Source organism: Protomyctophum parallelum (genome assembly GCF_964188405.1).
Source record: "Protomyctophum parallelum genome assembly, chromosome: 18".
Classification (NCBI taxonomy): domain Eukaryota; kingdom Metazoa; phylum Chordata; class Actinopteri; order Myctophiformes; family Myctophidae; genus Protomyctophum; species Protomyctophum parallelum.
Genome location: NC_139716.1, coordinates 35227930 through 35249668, shown reverse-complemented (window position 1 = coordinate 35249668; position 21739 = coordinate 35227930). Strand labels below are relative to the sequence as shown.

The window sequence follows — 21739 nt, the reverse complement described above, 5'->3', positions numbered from 1 at the left end:
GAATGAAACAAAACTCAAGACTTCAGACTAGTGTTTCCACTGACAATGAGTTGGTTCAGAACCCTAAAGTCACCAAGGTTCCAAGAATCCAGACCGGCTCTATAGAACCAAAGGGGGGTCTATACCATAGACTTTCCAGCAAAATAACTTTGGTTCTATAGAGCTGAAGACACTTTTGCAACCATGTGTAAAAGAGACCAGAGAGCCTCATTTGTGCTTCGTCGCACAACTGTGTCGCTCAACGAAGGTAGCCAATCTGCAAGTTCCCAATGTGTTGCATCGGTGCCACGATGTGAGCTTGTAGATTGGCTATTGGCTATTTTTACAACAGACTATGAATCAGGCTTTACTCTGATAGTACAAATACAGCTGACTCAGACTGTCTGAGTCAGACTGGCTGTTTCCACTGAGTCTGGGGAGGTTTACATTCCTTTGTGCATTAATTGCACCGCGAGTGTTTTTTGAATTTCATGCATATATTCTTTTTCTTCCCGGGAATATTTTTATATCTTTTCATTCACACTTTCAAACGCACACAAATGCAAAGATAGCAATAGTTTGACAATAAACTCCCAATACAATTTTGAGTGTCATTAGATCTCAATTATAGTTTCTGGAGGTTGAATTTCATGTCATGTTGACATGAACGGAAAACACCGACTTCCTTGAAGAAAAAACAAACTATGCTATGCTTTGGAAAATGGTTGACTTTAATGCCAAGGATACAGCAATCCTGTTGGTGGATCACCTTTTGTATGTTCCCGATCCGATTCCGATCATTTTATTTTGAGTATCTGCTGATACCGATTTTTCCCGATCCGATATATTTCTATTTTTATAGAACACTTATGTCATATCACAATAGTACAATATCCAAAATCACAGACAATATCCAGTCTAATATCGTGATATGGATATTGATACTAGGGATGTCCCAATCACATTTTATTTATTTCTGCTCCTGATCCATTACCGATCATTTGAAAATGATGCGTGATCGGCCACAATTTCAGATTGGGACAACCCTATACTTTATGTACGACAGAAATGTTGTGTTGTGTAAAAAGGAAAAAGAAAAGAAAAATGTTTAAATAAATAAATTATCCTTAACGCTAGCTAGATGAACAGCGTTTTGTTTTGCAAAGCAATATATAGACAGAAGACGGCGATTTCACCATCTCTGTTAAATGGCGACAAGATCAAATGAGCCTCCCCAGACTGTGGGTTCAGAGTGGCGTTAGCGCCAGGCTAGCGTTCATGTGCCACTTTTTGATAGTACGGTGCATACCTTGTCTCCTCTCTCTCCTTCATATCCGTCACTGCGGCTCCCCTAGAGGACAAAGGCGGTTAGCAGTAGCATGTGCAGTCCACACCACTCCTACCGGCAGCACCGGTACCAGTGGTTTTATTTGGGTTTTAGTCATAGTCTTTTGAATAGAATTCCATTTAGTTGTAGTCATATTTTAGTAATCAGAAATGTTTTAGTCGACTAAATATCATAAGATTTTAGTCGACTACATCTACAGTCGTCCTCATCTCCGCTAGTCCCCCCTTAACATTACAGTCTACTTTTTTTTTGTTGACTAACTCGTCAGTATATTTAGTCTTAGTTTTAAGTCATCATAGCTTAGTTTTTATTTCGTTTTCGTCAGTGAAAAAAGGTAGTCGACAGACATTTTTCGTCATGGTTTTAGTCGACAAATCAACACATTACTTATTGTCGATGTTGGGCAGAAACCTTGTATGTCTCCGTTTTTAAACTTTGTAATGTTAATGTTTAGCCAATGAAGAGCCTGTGGAGCCATTGAAAAACAGGTTATTTTTTCATCCATTTCTGAAAAGTAACTGGTTTCTACCCAACAGCGATGATATACACACATTCAACATAAAGAAAAATCAATCTACGCTATCGGTTGGGAAAGTCCACTCAAAGTTAATTCAGTAAAACAAGAAAAATGCCCCTTCAACTATACTTACAGTGATGAACAGTATACTCGTATTCAACTGCAACTTCTAAAAGGCAACTTCGCCAACTCTTTATAACCAAACCATATTGATCAGCGCAGCGCCTTTGAGGGCAAGCTCTTTGACACGCAGAATACATTGGGATAGTGTTACGTTAAAATAAATCTGGAACGTTTCCCTTTAACTTTGGTAAATCTCGAATGGTTGTGAGATCATCCCTGATGCGGAATAATCACAGTGCAGTACTTACCATGGGTCCTGGGGGCCCGGGTGGGCCAGGTGGGCCCTATGGGGAGAGGAACAGTTACATTCTTTATATTAGAATATGACTCAATTCAAAAGCCGGCATAATAAATCATAACCGAAATTGCCAACGTGCTGCCTATACTGTCGCTCAATCACTATACACAATTATGCGTTCAGTTCACAGTTAATTCCAAACAGTAAAGTAAAACAATACAAATTAAAATAATCATTATTTTTTTGACATGCTCATATCACATTCTCGCCGAGATATATTTTCGAGTTAATAAAAAAAAAAAATATATATATTTTTATAAAAAACATTAAAAAAAATAAACGAATGGTTCAAACTCATTAATTAAGATTTGAGTGCCAACCCTAACGAGCGAACATTCAAACCTTGAATGTTTGGGGACAGCCTTAGTGCACGTGCATAATAAAAGAGAAAATGGAGTGCACCAACCTGGAAGCCTTCAGGACCTCTGGGCCCTGCATTACCAGCTAGACCGCCAGGACCGCTGAGCCCCTGTCAGGACACAACAGAACCACCCGGTCAGAACACAGTGGAGTTGTGCTGGTCTAAACCCATAAGACCCAGTGGTGGAAAAAGTGCTTTTGCAGTCTCTTTCAACCCTTGGTTAATATTTATTATACTATTTGCAATATTATATGCACAAATGTTACTCAAAAACGGTAATATTACTAGTTACTTAAAAATATATATTATTACTTTACATATTGATCCCTGCCAAAAGTAACTTGTTACCTAATTTTTTACCCCCTCGCCCCCAGTAATCACATATTTTGTCCCCAAAAGTCTCCCACTGACACTACCCAGTTTGTTCCGGACGGTTTAAGGCCCGCCCTTCTGCATCCGATAATTCACACGTACTCGTATATAAGCTACGTAATTTGTTTGCTCATTTCATTACATAAAAATCACTGATGTATTCAAGTAAAATCAAAAGACAATCTTACGGGTTTCCCATCTGGTCCAGGAAAACCTGGAAAACTCTGAAAGAAATACAAGCACATTTGAATGAGAATAATAATTAGCAGACAGGAAATGCATCACGTAATAATAGTAAGTGTGTGTGTGTGTGTGTGTGTGTGTGTGTGTGTGTGTGTGTGTGTGTACACGCATGCAAGTGTACATGCATGTGTGTGTCATATTACCCCAATTTCGTCATCTTCTGAGATAAAGACAGGCTCTCCTTTTGGGCCTTTTCGACCAGTAGGCCCCTGAAAGAAAGAAAGAAAGAAAGAAAGATTTTGTTTTATTTTATGCATCTACTAAGGAGACGTAAACAAAGGACATGGACATGTGAGACAAGACAGGGTGGCATTTGAACCGGTGTGGACAGTGCATTAACCAGCTGAGACAGCATGCAAACCAGTAAATGACAATGTTTTCAAAGAATATGAATATCCATGTTCAGCTTTTTGAAATTCATTGCGCAATATTGGAATAAAGAAACGAAAAAGGACTGTACAATAACTTCATTCAGTCAGACAATTATAGTTATGATAATTATATTACATCATTAGAATTTTAGAGTTATATTCTACATGCATTCTACGTGCATTGTATATAATGTATATAGTATCTATCTCAAAATGTGACTCACTTACAGTACATGGTCTATAAATACCTGGATGGAAATGGAAAAGATACATGCCAGCATTGCATTATGCATTGTTGATTTGATTGCATAGCTGCTACATGAGCTCAAGCACACAGCATTAGGTTGGAATTTTATAGATAGATTATTATTATTTTAAATCTATAAAATTCCAACCTAAATCTGCGTGCATGAACTCATGTAGCAACTATGCAATCAAATCCAGCTATACCTAATGCAATGCTGGCACAGGTGTGCATTTGTCTTTTCCATGAACTTAAAAAAATCCATTGGCTTGTCCTGTCTGTCTGTCTGTCTGTCTGTCTGCGTTCTTCCTTACAGATGGTCCAGGGTTTCCAGGAGGTCCAACTCCAAATCCTGGCGTTCCCTCTTCTCCTCTGGATCCGTTACATCCGTCCAACCCTGACAGACCTCTAGAGCCGTCCTGCCCGGGGTGACCCTGAGGAGAGACAGCAATGAGCACTTTATTTATGGACGTTTACGTCTTCATTGAGTCCCGACGGGTCAGTCATAGAGCAGTGGTTGCCAGACGTTGCAGCCTGTGACCCAAAAGAGAAATTAGATGTTTGCCCGGGACCCAAAATAGTGAAAATAGCAGATCTACAAGCTCACAAGGCAGTGCGAAAGAGCAGCTACTGTATTTTCACTGCTAATTCATTATTTGCATTTATGGAATGTCTTAGATTTGTTTATTCGTTTGTGTTAAAATGCATGTACAATTATTTGACATTTCTTTATTTGAAAACAATATTTTGAAATACAGTATAGGCCTATATTTTTGAGTGGTGCAACCACTCCCTTAAGGAGCTATGTGTGTGGGTGGGTGTCTAATGTATAGCAACGCAATGCTAATGTATGTCGCATTAAGAGTGCTATCCATCATAAACGTAAAGGACGTAATTACACGCTGGCATAAAATGTGTGTGATCCAGGAACAAGGCTGAGAGGTTAGGTGAACTCTATTATGGAAATGTGAGGTGGATTTAAAAAAAATAACTGTCGTAATTATACATAATATATTTGACATGTACAGGTATGTATCTACAGTATGTAAGCCACTGTTGTTTCTCGTCAGTCTTCGCTAAGAATAAGGGTGTCTATCCACCTTCGCAATGCGATAGCCCCTAGGACAGGGATTCTCATCCTGTGGGTCGTGACCCCCTGAAGAAGGCCGAAAGGCCGAAACGTTGGTTAATAATAAACATACAGCATCGTGGCTACGAGTGTGCGGCCTTTTCTCTTTTTTACTTGTTTACTGCCTTAGGCCAGCACCTCACCAACACTGGTGTGCGCCCTTTCCTGTTTTGTCTACCCTCGGGGGGTCACCAAATTATTCCGTAAACTACTAAATAAGCCTAATTCAGTAGCAGCACAAATCAATAACGAATTTATTTGAGTGGTGCCTCCGCTCCATTAAGCAGCAATGTGGTCTGGATGTTCCGGGGATCCCCCGGGGACCCCTAAGTAACTCACAGCACAGCACAGTACACTACAATACAGTACAGTACAGAGCACAGTACAGTAACTATAACAATAAATGTATAGTTGCACCGCTCAGTTCACACAGTGTGATCTTTTTCAGAATATACGTACTACTTTTGTTTTTAAAGGGGGTGGTAGCGGGATATGGCATGGTATTTTTGGGGGTCCCCAGCCCAAAAGGTTGAGAACCCCTGCCCCAGGAGATGGATTGCTGAAATGTAGCGCAACACCTACCAATGCAGCTCCCAGCTGTGTCAGTTATCCAAGCAGCGCTACTCATATACACTGAGTCAGTGGTGGCCGGGATTGAACCTGTGAACTTGTGGTCCAATGGCGAGTGTTCTACCAATAGAGCTACCCGGTCAACAGCAGTACAATAAGTGTGTGTGTGAGTGCTTATGATAATACTCACTGGTACGCCATCAGTTCCTGGGAACCCTGGCACGCCCATAGGTCCCTGAAAAAGACACACAGACAGATGTATTGATTGACTGTAGCAGTGGTTCCCAGACCTTTCAAGTCGAGACCCAAAAGGTCGAGATCTACAAGCACACAACACGTCGCGATTCTATATGTTTTTAATGTAGAAAAGAAAATGGGATATGTACCCAAGTCGTGACCCATAAAAATTGGCCCGGCCGTGACCCGCAAATGGGTCCCTACCCATTGTTTGGGGAAACAGTGGACAAAAGGTTTAGCGACTGACCTATGGCCCCTGCATATGTATGGACCCTGCCTATGCACCCCGCAAAGGAGGAGAAAGGACGTTCGCAAGTCTCTGCTCATGAAAGACCCAATGAGGATGTGGGAATCTCACCTTGCCCCCTTTCGGTCCGGACGGGCCCTTCAGTCCGAGGTGGCCCTTCTCTCCTTTGGGCCCTGCAGGGCCCGCGCCCCCTGGGAAGCCCTCAGGACCAGAGCCTCCCGATGGTCCCAGTAGTCCATGACGACCCTGAGGGGGGGAGAGAGAGAGTTATTATTATGTTCTTAACTTCTAAATTTTTATCCCACGATTTTGTAACCCAGTTTTCTTTTTTCACCCAGTGCCAATTATCTAATGTAATCCTGGGCGCTACACTTCTTCTGCCAACCTGGGGGGGCAGCGGACTGACCTCATGCCTCCTTCTATGCATGAGGAGTCCAAGCTGCTTCTTTACACCTGACAGAGGGGAATTTCCCCGGCCGGACGTAGCGCGTGGAAGGGACACGTTATTCCGACCAGTTCCTTTCCCCTCCATCAGGCGCCCCGGCTGGCCAGGGGGAGGTAGTTTTAGAGACCAGGATTACGGCATGTTTTTGTGAGGGTATTTACCCACGGGGAGAACATGCAAACTCCACACAGAAAGGCCCTATCGCCAAGCCCCGCCTCGGGTATGGGCACTGATGACGCGGAGGAGGGAACACGCCGCCAGTGCCCACAGCGTCCCCCAGCGGGAATCGAACCCAGGACCTTCTAGCTGTGAGGCAACAGCACTACCAACTGTGCCACCGTGCCCCCCGTTATTATTATGTTCAACTCAGTTACGTTTAGTTCAGTTCAGTTCAGTTCAGTTCATTCAGACCACTTCGGTTCAGTTCAGTCTGCCCCAGCCTGTGTGATTTCACCACTGGCTTTCGTCTCGTCTCTGACATCATCTGAACATGCAATGAGGAGATAAATGCCTTGGATATCACTCGCCCCTGCGGGGCCCTCGTGTACTCCCAGCTTTTCAATTACACACTGTCATTTTGCTGTTATGAGCGCGGAGAACATCTTCCTTTACAAATTGCTACTAGGGGAAGAAGCCATTTTGTTCTTGTGTATTTATTTTCCTCTCAATTGGACTGTCTACGGTTGTGTATTCGGATGAGAGGCAAACAAGCCCGGGCGGAACACCCCATTTGTGGGTTCTCTCGTAGAAAGGCCCTGTGTGCAATCACGCTTCACAATCATACAGAAAGCTCACAGGGGGAGGGAGGGGGGGAGACAGTAAAGAGGTTTATGTGGGCATGCAATGGCCTGTCGCCCGACATGGTGGTCTGTGAGTGGAAATGTGAGAGGAGGAGGCAGGCGAGGGTTTACTGTACAGTTTGTAAATCCCCCCCCCCCCCCCCCCCCCAAACAATGCGGTAACTTTCTGGAATTAGTTTATAAATTGCTACGTTTCTGCAGATAATTCAGCTTTGGATTCATTGTCAAGGTTTTTATTTTTTTACAGTATGTAAAGTAAAGTTTGATATGGCAGGACAGTTGCTCTGTTGCTGATTTCATTACCCGCAGTACCCCATGAGAACCACATGAGGGCAGTAAATAGATACGAATGCAGCACTCTTTTTTTTCCTCTTTCGCTACACGTGTGACACACACACACACACACACACACACACACACACACACACACACTGCAGCTTAACCTACTGACAACCCGTGATTAGGTCATATTTTAAAAGCAGTGGTATAACAGGGCCAAGAGAGGAGAGCTGGATGATGGATGGATGGAGGAAGGAGAGAGTGGGGTGAAAGGAAGGGGGAGGGAGGGGTGCGGGGTCAACGATGAGACAGACAGACAGACAGACAGACAGACAGACAGACAGACAGACAGACAGACAGACAAATAAACTATGCATTATATGCAATGCTGGCAGGTGTGCATTTGTCTTTTTTCCACAAGGCATCTATACACAAAAAAACATGTAAAGGCAGGAATGTATGTGCTGCACGACGTGTGTGTGTGTGTGTGTGTGTGTGTGTGTGTGTGTGTGTGTGTGTGTGTGTGCGCGCGCATTTGTATGAGGACTGCACTGTTTCCCAACCCTAACCTATACATCACTAGTACATCACTAATTCCTGTCCAAACCTTAAATGGTGCATTTATCTAGATAGTGCTTTTATCCAAAGCCCTTTACATACTGTAGATTGTGCATTACATTCACACACCGATGGCAGAGGAAACCATGCAAGGCACCAACCTGCACATCGGGAGCAATTAGGGGTTCAGAGTCTTGCTCAAGGACACTTCTACACGCACGCATGCGCGCACGCACACACGCACGCACACACCTGGCCCTATTCAAAGAAGAGGAGTGCTCTGCCCGAAGACAAAGGTAAACCAGAGCTCTAGCATTGGCAACGCAACATACCAACGCTCCCTTAGTAACACACTAACACAAGTACACACTGTTAGTACTCTTAGTAACACAATGAAATAATATTTTGTTTTGTAATAATAATCAAAATCTACAAAGTAACCAGTAGCTAAAGTCTTCAAATTAATGTAGTGGAAGTACAAAATAAAACTTCAAAATGGTACTTAAATACAGTATTTAAGTTTATGTACTCATTACTTTCCACCACTGTCAGTCGGGTGTCGGCAACGCGGCAAACCTCACAGTCGTGCAAATCCATAAAATAATAGATGGTGGGCCCTTATGAGAATTGAATGCAGAGTCACGTTGCTGCATTCTCTGGATGCTCTGCTCCCTGCCCTGCAGTGAGCGCCTTGGGGCTGGCACAGTGTGTAATGACAGGGCTACGTGGGGCCGCGTGGAAGAAACAGGCGACTGACTCGAGGAGCTAACTGGGTAATAAGCTAGCATTCACACCTGGTTTCACCCGGGTGAAATATGCACAGGTTCTACACAGGGCGTCTACTTTCTCTCATGTTTTACCCTGAGCAACACCCACCACACCCCCCACCCCCCCCCCGGGTCAGTGACCGTCTTACTCTCTCCCTCCATATTTAAATATCGACTTTGACTTGAACTCGCTCTTCCTTCCTTTCTCTCTCTCCCTCTCTCTCTCTCTCCCCCCCCCCCCTCTCTCTCTCTCTCCCTCTCTCTTTCTCTCCCTCTCTCTCTCACTGTTCTTTATGTCCCCATGCCCCACCCCGGCTGTATACCTTGCGTCTAATAACCAGTCTTTACCAGAGTTAAGGTCATAGTTTTGTGTGCGTTATTGTTTTTCTGTAAGTGGTCCCTCTCTAAAGAGCTCCAGCAGAAAGAAGAAAGGGCACTTTGAAAAGGTCGCGAGGTCGACCTCGTCAAAACCTTGGGTTTTTATGAACACACGTTGGAAACGCGCCTTGCTTAGTGTCTATACTTTTCAGGTAAAAGGGGGTCATTTTCAAAAGGCTTCCTTGCGTTCCTCTGTTGGCTGCAGGGTGGGGTGCTACAGTATGTCTGCCTGCCTGGTGTTATATAAGGTTGGGTGTTAAGTGAGGTGAAGAAGAAGATGACTTGGCTGTGTGCAGTTGTCAGCTTTTCACTGCCAATAGCAGCTAAGTAGCTATAACTGCTTCTCAACTCAGGCAGTTTACCCATTAGGACCGGAGGCCGATTATACAAATGTCTTCTAAGTCCTAACAGTTTTCTGAAAAGCAATAGCAGATCTACAAGCTCATAGCGTGGCAATAAGTGATGAGCTATGACATTTTGCATTTGTCAATTAAACAGTAGGGAGGAAACCACCTCCGTTGATTTCTTCGACTAAAACTATGACGAAGAATGTTCGTCGACTACCTTTTTTCACTGACGAAAACTAAATAAAAGCTAAATAAAAACAAAGCTATGATGACTAAACTAGCTAACACTAAATATATTAACAATTTGGTCAACAAAAAAAACTAGACTAAAATGTTAGGGAGGGACTTATTGGAGAGCATATCCAGTAGAACTAAAAGAAAAGTCATTTATTGTTGTGTTGTGCTCTCAAAATAGCAGATCTACAAGCTCACAATGCGTCGCAGCACGACAAGAATAGTTTGAGGGACAAATGAAGAACCAATGAATAAAACAAACCTCTCTTTCACAAGAACCAGCTGGACTGACTGAGGGGTCTATTTTATTTCATGATGTGACCACTGAGGGGCACTCTATGTATCCCTCCGCAACCCCATCAGCCACTTCACAACCAGCTGGACCGAGGGGTCTATTTCATGATGTGACCACTGAGGGGCGCTCTATGTATCCCTCCGCAACCCCATCAGCCACTTCACATTCACACAACTATTTGACAAGTTTCTAAACAACCTTTGCACGGAAATTGTTGCTCAAGGACATGGAGGAGGAATGTCAACCGATTCCTTCACACAGCTGTGCATTCCTATAAGCATCATGTGTTGTCCTCTCTCTATATGGTCTTATGTCTAAATAATACATCATAAATAAAACATGCAGAATCAAGTGAGTAAAAGTAAATTAGTGGAACATTCGTCGCAGCTGCTGATGTTCCCAAACTGTTCCTCTTTGTGTCAGACAAAGTGTAGAGTTCAGCGAGTATCACTATTAGTATTTTTGGCCGTGACGCCCCAAAATAATCATAATTGAAATTGGGACCCCAAAAATAATCATAATTGAAATGGGGACCCCAAAAATAACCGTATTTCAAAAGGGGACCCCCAATACAATAATATTCCGCCCCTCCCCCCCGACAAGAACTTAAAATTGTAGGAGTTGATAAATAGTGAAAATAGCAGATCTACAGTCTTAAGACAACTCCCACTTTCTTATATTATTTGACAATTACACCAATGTTTGACCAGTTTTGACCCCCCCCCCCCCCCTCCCGACCCACAGGTTGAGAACCACTGCTCTAGGAGTTTAGAGAAGTCAATCATGGTTTGAAGACCGAGGTAACTAGACACGGAAAATGTCAATATTCTCCTTAGAAACAGTTAAACCTTTAAACCCCACCGCTCTTTCGTGTCTCATCTTTAGCCTCTTTCTCTGACACCACAAACATCCCATAATACACTCCCTCATAATGAACGCTTTCCAAGAAACCCAACGTAATCCATCGCTGTCCTCTTAAAGACTTTGCGATCGCATTGTGTTTTAGCCCGATCCTGTCTTTTCTAAAGCTGGATAAGCATCTTTCACCAAAACTCCCCTCAAAGCATGGTGTCGCAAACGCACACGCATGCACGCACGCTGGACGTTGGTACGCACGCATGCACGCACGCACGCACCCCAACGAGCGACTGACTACCTCACGACACAACCTGGAGGCACATACAGATAATATGACCAGGAATGTAGTGCTAGGTGTAATTACTGGACCAATTATCTCCTTAAAACTAGCTCTCCTGTGCCATGCTATCCGCTGCATGTTTGTATAGGGTGCAATACCATTCCTTTCGCCTGGGGTTGCCTTAACGCTGAGTGTGTATTTTAACATGGCGCCGCAGGGAATGTGGATATAGAGGAGATGTCACAAAAATGACACGAAAATAACCTGCTTTTTTAACACCATATTATAAGACCACTTAAGATAAAACAAGAGTCAAGACCCCTTTTTCCTCCACTCACCCTCCGTTTTGTCTTGCTAGATTAGCCACTTAAACCCTATTCATGGGTCTTCAACTTTTTTTTTTCAGACCAAGAAAGAGATGAAGCAGTGTTGCAGATTAAACTTTTTCATAGGTAGCGTTGTGTGATGTTGTGTTGGATTGTGAATTCTCAGACAGTTTACCACTTCAAACCCTTAATGCTTGTACTTGGTCTGCTCTTATTTTCTCTCTGCATCAACCCTGTTTTATTGGAGACAATAGAACGCCTTGCAGCACGAGGTACTGCGGTAATTGCAGATGTGCTATTTTTGGCTAATGCCCCCAAAATAGAGATTCTAGTGGTTAATATCCCACAAAGACTTGGTGGCCCCCTATATAGTAACACTGAGGACCCCCTAGGGGTCCCGGACCCCCTGTTGAAGACCCCTGCCCTATATACTTGGCTGACCAGAGCGCCCCAGGGCTCTGAACTTGACACCCATCGTTTTCCCCCTTGACCCCAAATTGCTTTGCCTGAAAAAGCCAATGTGCAAGCTCACAGCGCATTGTGTCGCAGCCCTTCGTGAACAGGTTGTATGACGAATGTGGCAAAAGAAATAGCCATCCTACAAACTTTCATCGGATTGCGAATGAGATACGTTTTAAAATGGTTTGAAACATTGCAGTGTTTAAAAAATGTTTAAAATAAGGATGCCAGCAGGGTAAAAGGCACATGCTGTACCTGTACAGTAGCCCCCAGGTCACAGAACATATGGTGTCATCTAGGATTTCCATGACCTAACACTCAATATTGCACCTCCGAGCCCTCCACTCTTTCACCCATGTCTTCTCCTCTTTCATCCCTTCTTTTGATCTTCATACGAAGAGGCTACGACGAGTGTGTGTGAAGAGTCAAGAGTGTGTGTAAAGGCCAGTTTAAGCTTTGAGCAACACGCCTCGAATGACATCTCACTGATTTTTGTTCAGAATTTTGAGAATTATACCGCCTAGGTCGGCATAAAACCTAAACGAGGGTCTCCTGCATCTCTGTGGTAGCGGAGCATACCTTGCCTCCCAAACCAATCAGAGTTAGCAGCAACATTTTGAAGCGCACAGCATCTATGGAAGGCGACTTGTAGTTCGACACTTTGACCTTAACACATTCCCTCCCGAGTGGCCGGTGCCAGTATAGAATACACAAAAGATCCAGAGAAGAAGAGCCGTTTCCTGGCCGCATGACCCGGAAGTAACAATTGTCCTTTTTCGTGCCAGGGTCGTGGCCGTGTGCTAGCGATAGAACCATTGATATGGTAACCGGGAGCTTGAATTAATGTTTTATTAAGCTTGTCTTTTAATTATTATTTTGTATCACTATTCTATTGTTGTTATTGTCATAATATGCTGCTGCATTGTCTGAAGAAAGCCAAACCAAAATAACTTATGTACCTGGTACACAAGATGTAACTTTTTCTTTGCACTGGCAGATTCGTCTGTTTTGCAGGCTATGCCACAGCCCACAGATACAATACAGGCTGTGACAATATGCATATTGTTTCTGCTTTTTGTGTTTTTTCATCAACTAATGATGATACTTGATCATACAGCGGCAGCGTCACACACAAGTATCAAAAGTAGTAGAACCACAAGATCCAAACGCAGCACAAAGCCTGCGTAGACCTTGTAGATCTGTTACTTTTGCTGTTTTTGAATTGGAATCCTGAAAAGTAACAAGTTTAAAATTTCTACCCGACAGAGACCATATAGACACAACTGACCAGTACCAAAGCTGCCTCCCATCAATGGAAATCTACATACAATGATGTATAATGTTACTAAGGGCTGTCTACTCATTGTGAAATAATGGATGAAGCGGTCAGTTTGGTCTCAGTCCACCAAGACTTTGTTAGTTTGTAAGTTAATATTTTTGAACAATGATGAGCACATCTATGTAACTAGTGTGCAATGTTGTTGCCAGTAATGTTGTGAAATCAACATTAGAACACTTGATTCTCAACATCACCAACGTGAACAAGCTATCGGTGGCTATTTTTGCACGCCACCATTGTATAACGCAGTTTAACACAAGCTTAAATTGGTTAATCATACTAATCCACTTAATTGAAAAAAAAATAAAAAATAAATGATCCTCAATTATCCGATTAACCTACGGTTAGCGAGATTAAGACGTCTGGTTCTAAATATCGGTTTTGATGCATTTCCGGGTAATTGCCTACACAGTACACACCTCAGATGCCATGCCATCTCACACCCTCAACGGACTCTCACACCCTCAACACACTCTCCGCCCACCCCCCCCCCCTCTCTCTCTCCCGTTGGCATCGTTTGCCAGAGTGTCCGATGCCAGCCAGTCGATGGCTTCTGCCCGGCCCGTTTCCAGCACTTCCATTCCTGCATCAACTTCCAGTACGCTGGTCAGTTTGGAGGTGCAAATCCCCGCCGCCACAATGGGAACAATGGAGGCCCATTCTAAAGCAGATAAGCTCCGGGGACTTACTGCTCCCGCCGCCATGCAGACCTCACTTCCTGGCTGCATGGGGGAGAGGAGAGTCTGCTTGGGCAGACAGAATCCACGCCGCGCTGGCTGTGCGTGTCTGTGCGTGCGTGCGTGTGCGCAGTCAGTGGTGAAAAAAAGTACTCCGATTTGTTTTTGTTTTTCTTTCTTTATTCACTCGACCCGATTATACAACTGCCTTCTAGATCAGTATTTCTCAAACTTTTCCGCATTTCCAAAATTATTCAGCCTTTTTCACTTTCAAGACTTTAAAAAAAAAAGCAGATGTACAAGCTCACAGCGTGGCACAAAGTAAATAGGCATAACCAAGTAAAGAAAAAGTATATGTACTTAGTAATAAATGTACTTAGTTACTTTCCACCACTGCGTGCGCATGCGTGCGTGTGAGGGGTGTGTGTGTGTGGGGGGTGTGTGTGTGTATGTGTGCGTGCGGAGACTGGTCTGTGAGGGTTAAATATACACCTGCATGTACACACTCAAACGCGCACAGATGTGAACGCAGGCAATGTCCACATAAACACCCGTACACGTGCACTTTTGGGCCCCCCGAGGGGTTTAGTGGGACCCATTGTTCGGTGGGCTGGGTGTGCCAGGGGGAAGATTTTAGCTGTCACACCGTGTGCTCACTGGCGGACGGTGATGGGAGCGGGGGGCGGGGTCTGGGGGTTGGTTTAATCAGTTGGGGTATTTGGGTTTGATAACCCAATTATTCAGCACTCATACTGTAAACACGCACACACACGCACAGGCGTGTGTGTGCGTGTTTGAATGCGACCTCAAACGACCTCTGGAAAAAGCAGAGAGGGAGAGAGAGAGAAATGCTTTGTAATTGTCTAACATTTTGGGACAGAAGTGTGAATTCTGACTTAAATACAGATTCTAATTAAAGTTCTAGCGATGGACTGACATTAATGTAACCGTAGTTTGCCTGGAAACAGTTGGAATAGTTCATGGATTCCGTTTAGTTAATTTTCATTGATTATAAAGAAATATTATCATTAATAATACACAATTCTCAAGACATACCTCTCATTGAATGCCAGATTTATGTCTCACTATGTTTAGCTTCTGCCACATTATTTTGTTTCTTACCTTTTCAGCATTTTTATATTTCGTTTCATTTTATTTGTATCGCTCCCCCGGGCGATTGCCGACATGTGTGCCGAGTAGTTCTACATTGCAGTATTGATACTTTTACTCATTTATGTATGAAAGGTGCTATATAAATAAAGTTTATTATTAAGTAAAATATGCGAGTGCTTTTTGTCCGGCAGGCAATAGCAGATCTACAAGCTCACGACGCGTCATGTTGAGATGCGTTGTGAGCTTGTAGGTGTGCCTATATGACATGTATGGCCTAATATGGATGCTGGGTTTCAAGTGGTTGAGCAAAGGAATGACAAAGCCGCGGCGCTCCTCCCATCCACTCCCTGCAATCACGTCCACTCATCTGGAAACACATCCCGACCGCCTTCATTTATCATGAGGCCTCGTTTGTTGTGGCAAGCCCGAGTTATGACACCGCAAAGCCGAGATAGGGCACACAGCACAGATAGACCTGGCCATATCAGCATACGGGCCTCTTTTCAGGATGCAAGTGTGCGTGCGTGCATGTGCGTGTGCGTGTTTGTTCGTGTTCGTGTGCATGATGTTAAGATAGCAGCATTGAACATACGATGCATTCCAGGTAAGGCAAATAAAGGCTTCCACCGAATGTAATCTGTTTCAAAATTGACATTAACTACTACTATATGATATATTGATGTGAAGATAGCAGCATTGAACATGATATGATGGGACATGACATTCCAGGTAAAGGGGGAAAAATGTGATTGTCATCATAAGATGGTACCATTTCTTTTTACTCGGTCTGTGTCACAGAGGTGGGCTGTGGACATTGCCAAACTGTACGGTAAATGGGAAACTTAGATGATGTGACATGGCATTCCAGGTAAGGGTAAAGGCTTCCACCGAATTTAATTGCGAACGCAGTGAGCCACTTACTATGACAGCAAGGGCTGAATGTCTGTGTGTGTGTCTGTCCCACTGTTACACCACCCGCCCGCCACCAGAGGGCGCAGCTGTAGCACACACACACACAGGGCGCAGCTGTAGCACACACACACACACACACACACGCACACGCACACGCGCACACACACACACACACACACACACACACACGCACACACAACCACACACACACAAGCTGCGTTCGCTTCACGCATTTGCGCGTCTTACTTGTCTGTAAGTATAAGAGGAGTTGGAGGCTATTAGGCAGGTTGCCCTGACTAGAATACAACACCTCCAACGTTCACCTAGCAGGCAAAACCCTTAGTGAACTAAATCAGGGGTTCTCAACGTTTTTGGCTGGGGACCCCCTGAAATGCTTTGGCCATGTCTGGCGACACCCTGCCCCGGCCCCTCAATACAAATTGACCGCTACAATAACCTTAATAATAGAGAAGACATAATAAATGCTGAAACCAGATATATTCAGGAAATGTATGTATGCATGTACTATGTGTACTATGTAGACTCTTAATTTCCATTTTCCAGCCATTCAGAAAAGTGGTAAAGTGATAAAGATAGTTAAATGTGTGTGCATGATGTGAAGATAGCAGATGATGTGACATGGCATTCCAGGTAAGGGAAATAAAGGCTTCCACCGAATGTAATCTGTTAGTAAGAGACAGAGATGTGATTGTGAACACAGGAATACTTATGAGAGAGTTTGTGCATGCGTGCATGTGTGTGTGTGTGTGTGTGTGTGTGTGTGTGTGTGTGTGCGTGCGTGCGTGCGTGCGCGTGCGTGCATGCATGCGTGCGTGCGTGCGTGTGCATGTTGTGACCATGACTTTCATTGTGGGTATATTGAGGGTCTATTGTAAAACTAACTTCTTCCGAGATGAATGCACACATATGCAGACAATATACATTACGTATGTACGCACATGCACACGCACACATGCACGCATGCCTCCCAAGTTGGGGGACCCCCCCTCTGTCTGACGTAAGAGTAAAATGGCCACAGTGTAAATATGGTCGTTGTCTAGTGCGTCACAAACGCAGTCTTTTTCCCAAAAGCATGACTCACGTGTGCCGCCATGGCCTCCGGCCAGATTTGCATTGTAGACTAGATCAGCGACCGGCACCAATAAAACACCAGAGAATCTCCCACTCTCTCTCTTAGGAACACTTTGCCCTTTTTCTAAATGTGATTGTCATCATAAGATGGTACCATTTCTTTCTACTCGCTCTGTGTCTCAGAGGTGGGCTGTGAACAGTGCCAAACTGTACGGTAAATATGAAACTTGAAAGCATGAAATGTAGTGTGTTGGATTTCCTACATGGCATGCATTGTTATTTGTGCATAATAGTGAGGAAGCAAGTCCACAACTGGCGTTCTAGAAGAAGAGACATCGATAGACGGCTAAATGTTCCTTTAATCGCATCACACACTTTCCGTACGCCGTATGCCGTAGGCACGTCCGTAACGAAAGCACTTCATAAAACAGCGTTTACGACTCAACTCAAGCCACAGGTTTGATGTGTCTTTTATTGTCGGTCTGCCACACATTACATGGAACTGGACCATTAAATAAAAAATGGGCTGTTAAACTGGACCATGTGCTACGTGCGTTTAAGAACTCTGTGGTCTACCCTCTCCGCATCGGTCACATCTGCACGATGATCTGCCCCACACTCACTCTCACGGAAGTTATGAGGTAACACCTACCGAGTGGCCTTGACATCCCATATATCCTATCTGATTGCATACACTCTATATAGGGCTTAACTGTGATATGAATTCTATATAACAACCTCATCATCCACATGTCCACCTTAAAATCTAGCCGGCGAATACATCCATCTTAATCGTAACTTGTGGGCCATGTCACTTTAAAACCGACATAACGTAATTTAACAACAACTTACAGCTGGTTGATATTGAGGTAATGCAGCCTAGACCTCAGACAGATTAAATCTGTCTTAAGAAAAACAATTATAATGCTTGCAGATGTAAGATGAAACACAGATGAAATCGGATTACGTTGTGATAACATCCTTGGCATTTTGTTTGTTTTTATGTAGTGGTGTTTAATTTGAAATGTATAAACACATTTATGCATTACATATGTGACTGCCGCCCTCTAAATCCATCCCATCATTGTAATTAGTGTGTCTGTGGGTCTGTGCGTGCGTGCGTGCATGCCGTGCGTGCGTGTCGTGCATGCGTGCGTGCATGTCCATGTGAAATTCCATTAGTAAAATGGGAGTTAAAAAATGTGCCCCTATATCAAAAGATGGAAAGACAAAGAGTATGTACGTGACGATAGGGGCGAAGAGAGAGAGAGAGAGAGAGAGAGAGAGAGAGAGAGAGAGAGAGACACAGAGAGACAGAGAGAGAGAGAGAGAGAGAGAGAGAGAGAGAGAGAGAGAGAGAGAGAGAGAGAGAGAGAGAGAGAGAGAGACACAGAGAGACAGAGAGAGAGAGAGAGAGAGAGAGAGAGAGAGAGAGAGAGGCAGGCAGATAGGCATATAACATGAAGCTAAATATTGTAGGAATCTACTGGAAGACATGGTTGGATGGAGACTCACATCCATAGGGTGCCTTCAGGAATCTGCTCTGATTGTGATGTCATAGAGCGCCCTGATATTATCAGACTAGATCAGGGTTTTTGAGCGGTGCCTCCACTCCAATACGCAGCTATGTCTGTCTGTCTGTCTGTCTGTCTGTCTGTCTGTCTCACACACGGTTCACACCACGACCACAGGCTACAGTACATTCATGAGCTGGACAAAATAAAATCTATAGTTTTCAAAGCATTAATTATTACCATTAGCAGGGATATCATTTGACAAATCAACCGTGGAAGCATGTGAGTCTATAAGGAGACCAGGATAGACATGCAGGTTGAGAAGAAACATCAGCGAGAACATGTGGGTCACGTTTATGAAACCATGTCACGTTTTACCTCCTGCATTGACAAAGAATGAGGTTGAGTGTGTGTGTGTGTGTGTGCGTGCGTGCGTGCGTGCGTGCGTGCGTGCGTGCGTGCGTGCGTGCGTGCGTGCGTGCGTGCGCGCGCGCGCGTGCGTGCGTGTGTGTGTGTGTGTGTGTGCCCGCGCGCGCGCATATATATGTGCATGTGTGCGTGCATGTACACAGTATGTGAGGGAGATTGTTCCAGGTGTGTTTATCTTACGAATGGGATTCCTGTGGATTTTGTTAAAATTGCACCCCATGCATGTTTTCTATATCAGTGTGTGTGTGTGTGTGTGTGTGTGTGTGTGTGTGTGTGTGTGTGTGTGTGTGTGCGTGTGCGTGTGTGCATGTGTGAGTGCATACATGTGTGGGACACGACATACTGTAAGACTGCTTATCTCTGACTCTTCTTCAAAACACAAACAGGCTTTCCAAACACGAACATCTGTGTGTCCCTCTGTACTTTCCACTGATTAAAAAAAAGAGGAAAAAAAGGGCTGCCCACCCTAACACATGCAGCCAGGGTCACGGAATGTTTGGAGAGCACAGTTACCGTGGTTACACGGGACACAGCACCATGTCAGAGGAGAGAGAGGAGTCACATCAAAAGCATCGTAAAGTTACATCCAACTAAGTCAGGATTTCAAAATTGCAGATCTAGAGTTCTAGCGTTATTTCCTCTACCAGGTGAATTGGTTAATCAGTCTAATGGATTTAGTTGTAAAAAATAAAAACGATTAAAACTGTGGCCTTGTGGTTAAGAGTGTATATATCCGACCCTGAGATTGGGAGGTTGGGGTTCAATACCCTGGCCGGGCAATACAAAAGACTATAAAAAAAAATGGGACCCAATGCCTGAGGGGCACTCCACATCAAGGGTTGGCGTCATGTCCAGGGGCTGTACTTACATGCCCAAGGCTACAGAAACAGGAGATAGGCTCCTGCACTATATGGGCCTAGTGGCTCAGCAAGGCTTGCTTACTTACTTACTGGCTGAGAGAATAGTGTAGTCAGGTGAAATCACTTGAACCAACGACAATCAAGAAAGAAGATAGTACACACAAGTTATATGATTTCACTCATCGCTTTCACAGCTTCTGAATGAAGGTGTGTTCATCTAAAGTAAGTTCTGGTGCAGTGCATTCGTTTGGAATAAAAAAGATCACAACCTTGTGAAGCTCTTATCATCTTACAAGATCGAGGAGGGAATTCGGTATAGCTTGGAGGAGCTATAAATGTTACTGTATTACATTAGGTGATGTAATGACGATGTAAAACAAACGGTGTCAAAACAAACTCTAATTAAATTCTCTTCATTGTTAATGGGATTTAGTGTTTGTGTTAGTGACTAAGCAAACATTAATTTATCTTCATTGTCAATGGCGTTCTTAAAACAAACATTGACCTAAAGACAAACATTAAACAACATTAAAACATTAAACCTGTATATAGGAGGGGCTAGCGAGTCGCGACCCTCAAAAACCTAAAATATTGGTCATATTTGGGTCTTGAAAAGGTTTTCCATGCAGTCGGCGGGTAATTATTTCTCCCATGTCTCCCAATCTCTCTGTTTTGCCATCCACACGCTTGACAGATGAGTCCAACATGTGTATGGCTAAACAGAGACAGAGAGAAATGCTCATGTCTAGCAGATGAGTGACGTAGTTAGTGCCTAGACTTCTTCGGAATAAGGAATGGCACATTATCTAATAGCGCAAACACGCATAACTGAGCCTCTGATGTTTTCCACTTGGCTGTCTATGTGTGGTTGGTGCGTACAGGTGTCATCCATCGCGTGCAAGTAGCCTGCAATTTTGGTATAGCTGTGTGAATGAATGAATGAATCTTTATTTCCATGTCTTGTCTTACGGGATTATAAAACACCAACAACATAAATAAACAATATCACGTTCACTTCTCGCACAGAAGCTACACCAAGTATTTGGTAAAAACAAAAACAGAACAGAAAAAATCTAAAACATAAAAATAAAATACATCACATATACGTTTTCTTTGTCCGTATGTCCAAAGCTTTCTCTATATATTCTGCTAATGCAAATATCTTCTGTTCAAAAATCCATCTCAGTCGCTCTGCATCACTTAACCACATCAGATCTATATTCTGTTAATATATACCGTAATTTCCGGACTATAAGCCGCGGCTTTTTACCCATGATTTGAACACTGCGGCTTATACAACGGTGCGGCTAATCTATGGATTTTTGCAGCTAACGCAGAGCCATCTCAGGCTCTGAGCTAACGTAGCTGTGGCTTATAGTCCGGTGCGGCTCATAGTCCGGTGCGGCTTGTATATGGGATTTTCCCTAAATTTGGCTGGTGCGGCTTATAGTCCGGAAATTACCGTAATCTGTTAAATAACTTTTGACGTAGCTCATGATACAATAGCTTGTGTGTGTGTGTGGAAATATATTAGATATAATATAACATAATATTAGTGACACTTGGGTTCACGTGGTTGAAGTTCTCAAAAGATAGCTGCCGATGCCAGTAACGTATTTAGGCGAAAGAGACTGTGTGGTGTATTCTGTGTATTCTATTGCTTTTGGCGAAAGAGACTGTAAAAAAGATCCCTTAAATATAAAAAGACCTTTCATCTTTCCAGTGTTTACACATCGTC

General features: G+C 43.6%; 1 protein-coding gene across 3 annotated transcripts in view; it reads right to left on the bottom strand.

The window, feature by feature from the left end:
- Positions 1–21739, bottom strand: part of col4a6 (collagen, type IV, alpha 6) — a 164748-nt gene that overhangs the window by 44793 nt on the left and 98216 nt on the right. For all 3 annotated transcript variants that reach the window (XM_083788985.1, XM_083788987.1, XM_083788986.1), the window contains exons 5-12: positions 6151–6285; positions 5746–5790; positions 4171–4290; positions 3385–3450; positions 3187–3222; positions 2672–2734; positions 2216–2251; positions 1289–1330 (exon numbers count right to left, since the gene is read on the bottom strand). In XM_083788985.1, coding sequence (XP_083645111.1) covers positions 1289–1330; positions 2216–2251; positions 2672–2734; positions 3187–3222; positions 3385–3450; positions 4171–4290; positions 5746–5790; positions 6151–6285 — 543 coding nt within the window. The remainder of the gene's footprint in view (positions 1–1288; positions 1331–2215; positions 2252–2671; positions 2735–3186; positions 3223–3384; positions 3451–4170; positions 4291–5745; positions 5791–6150; positions 6286–21739) is intronic.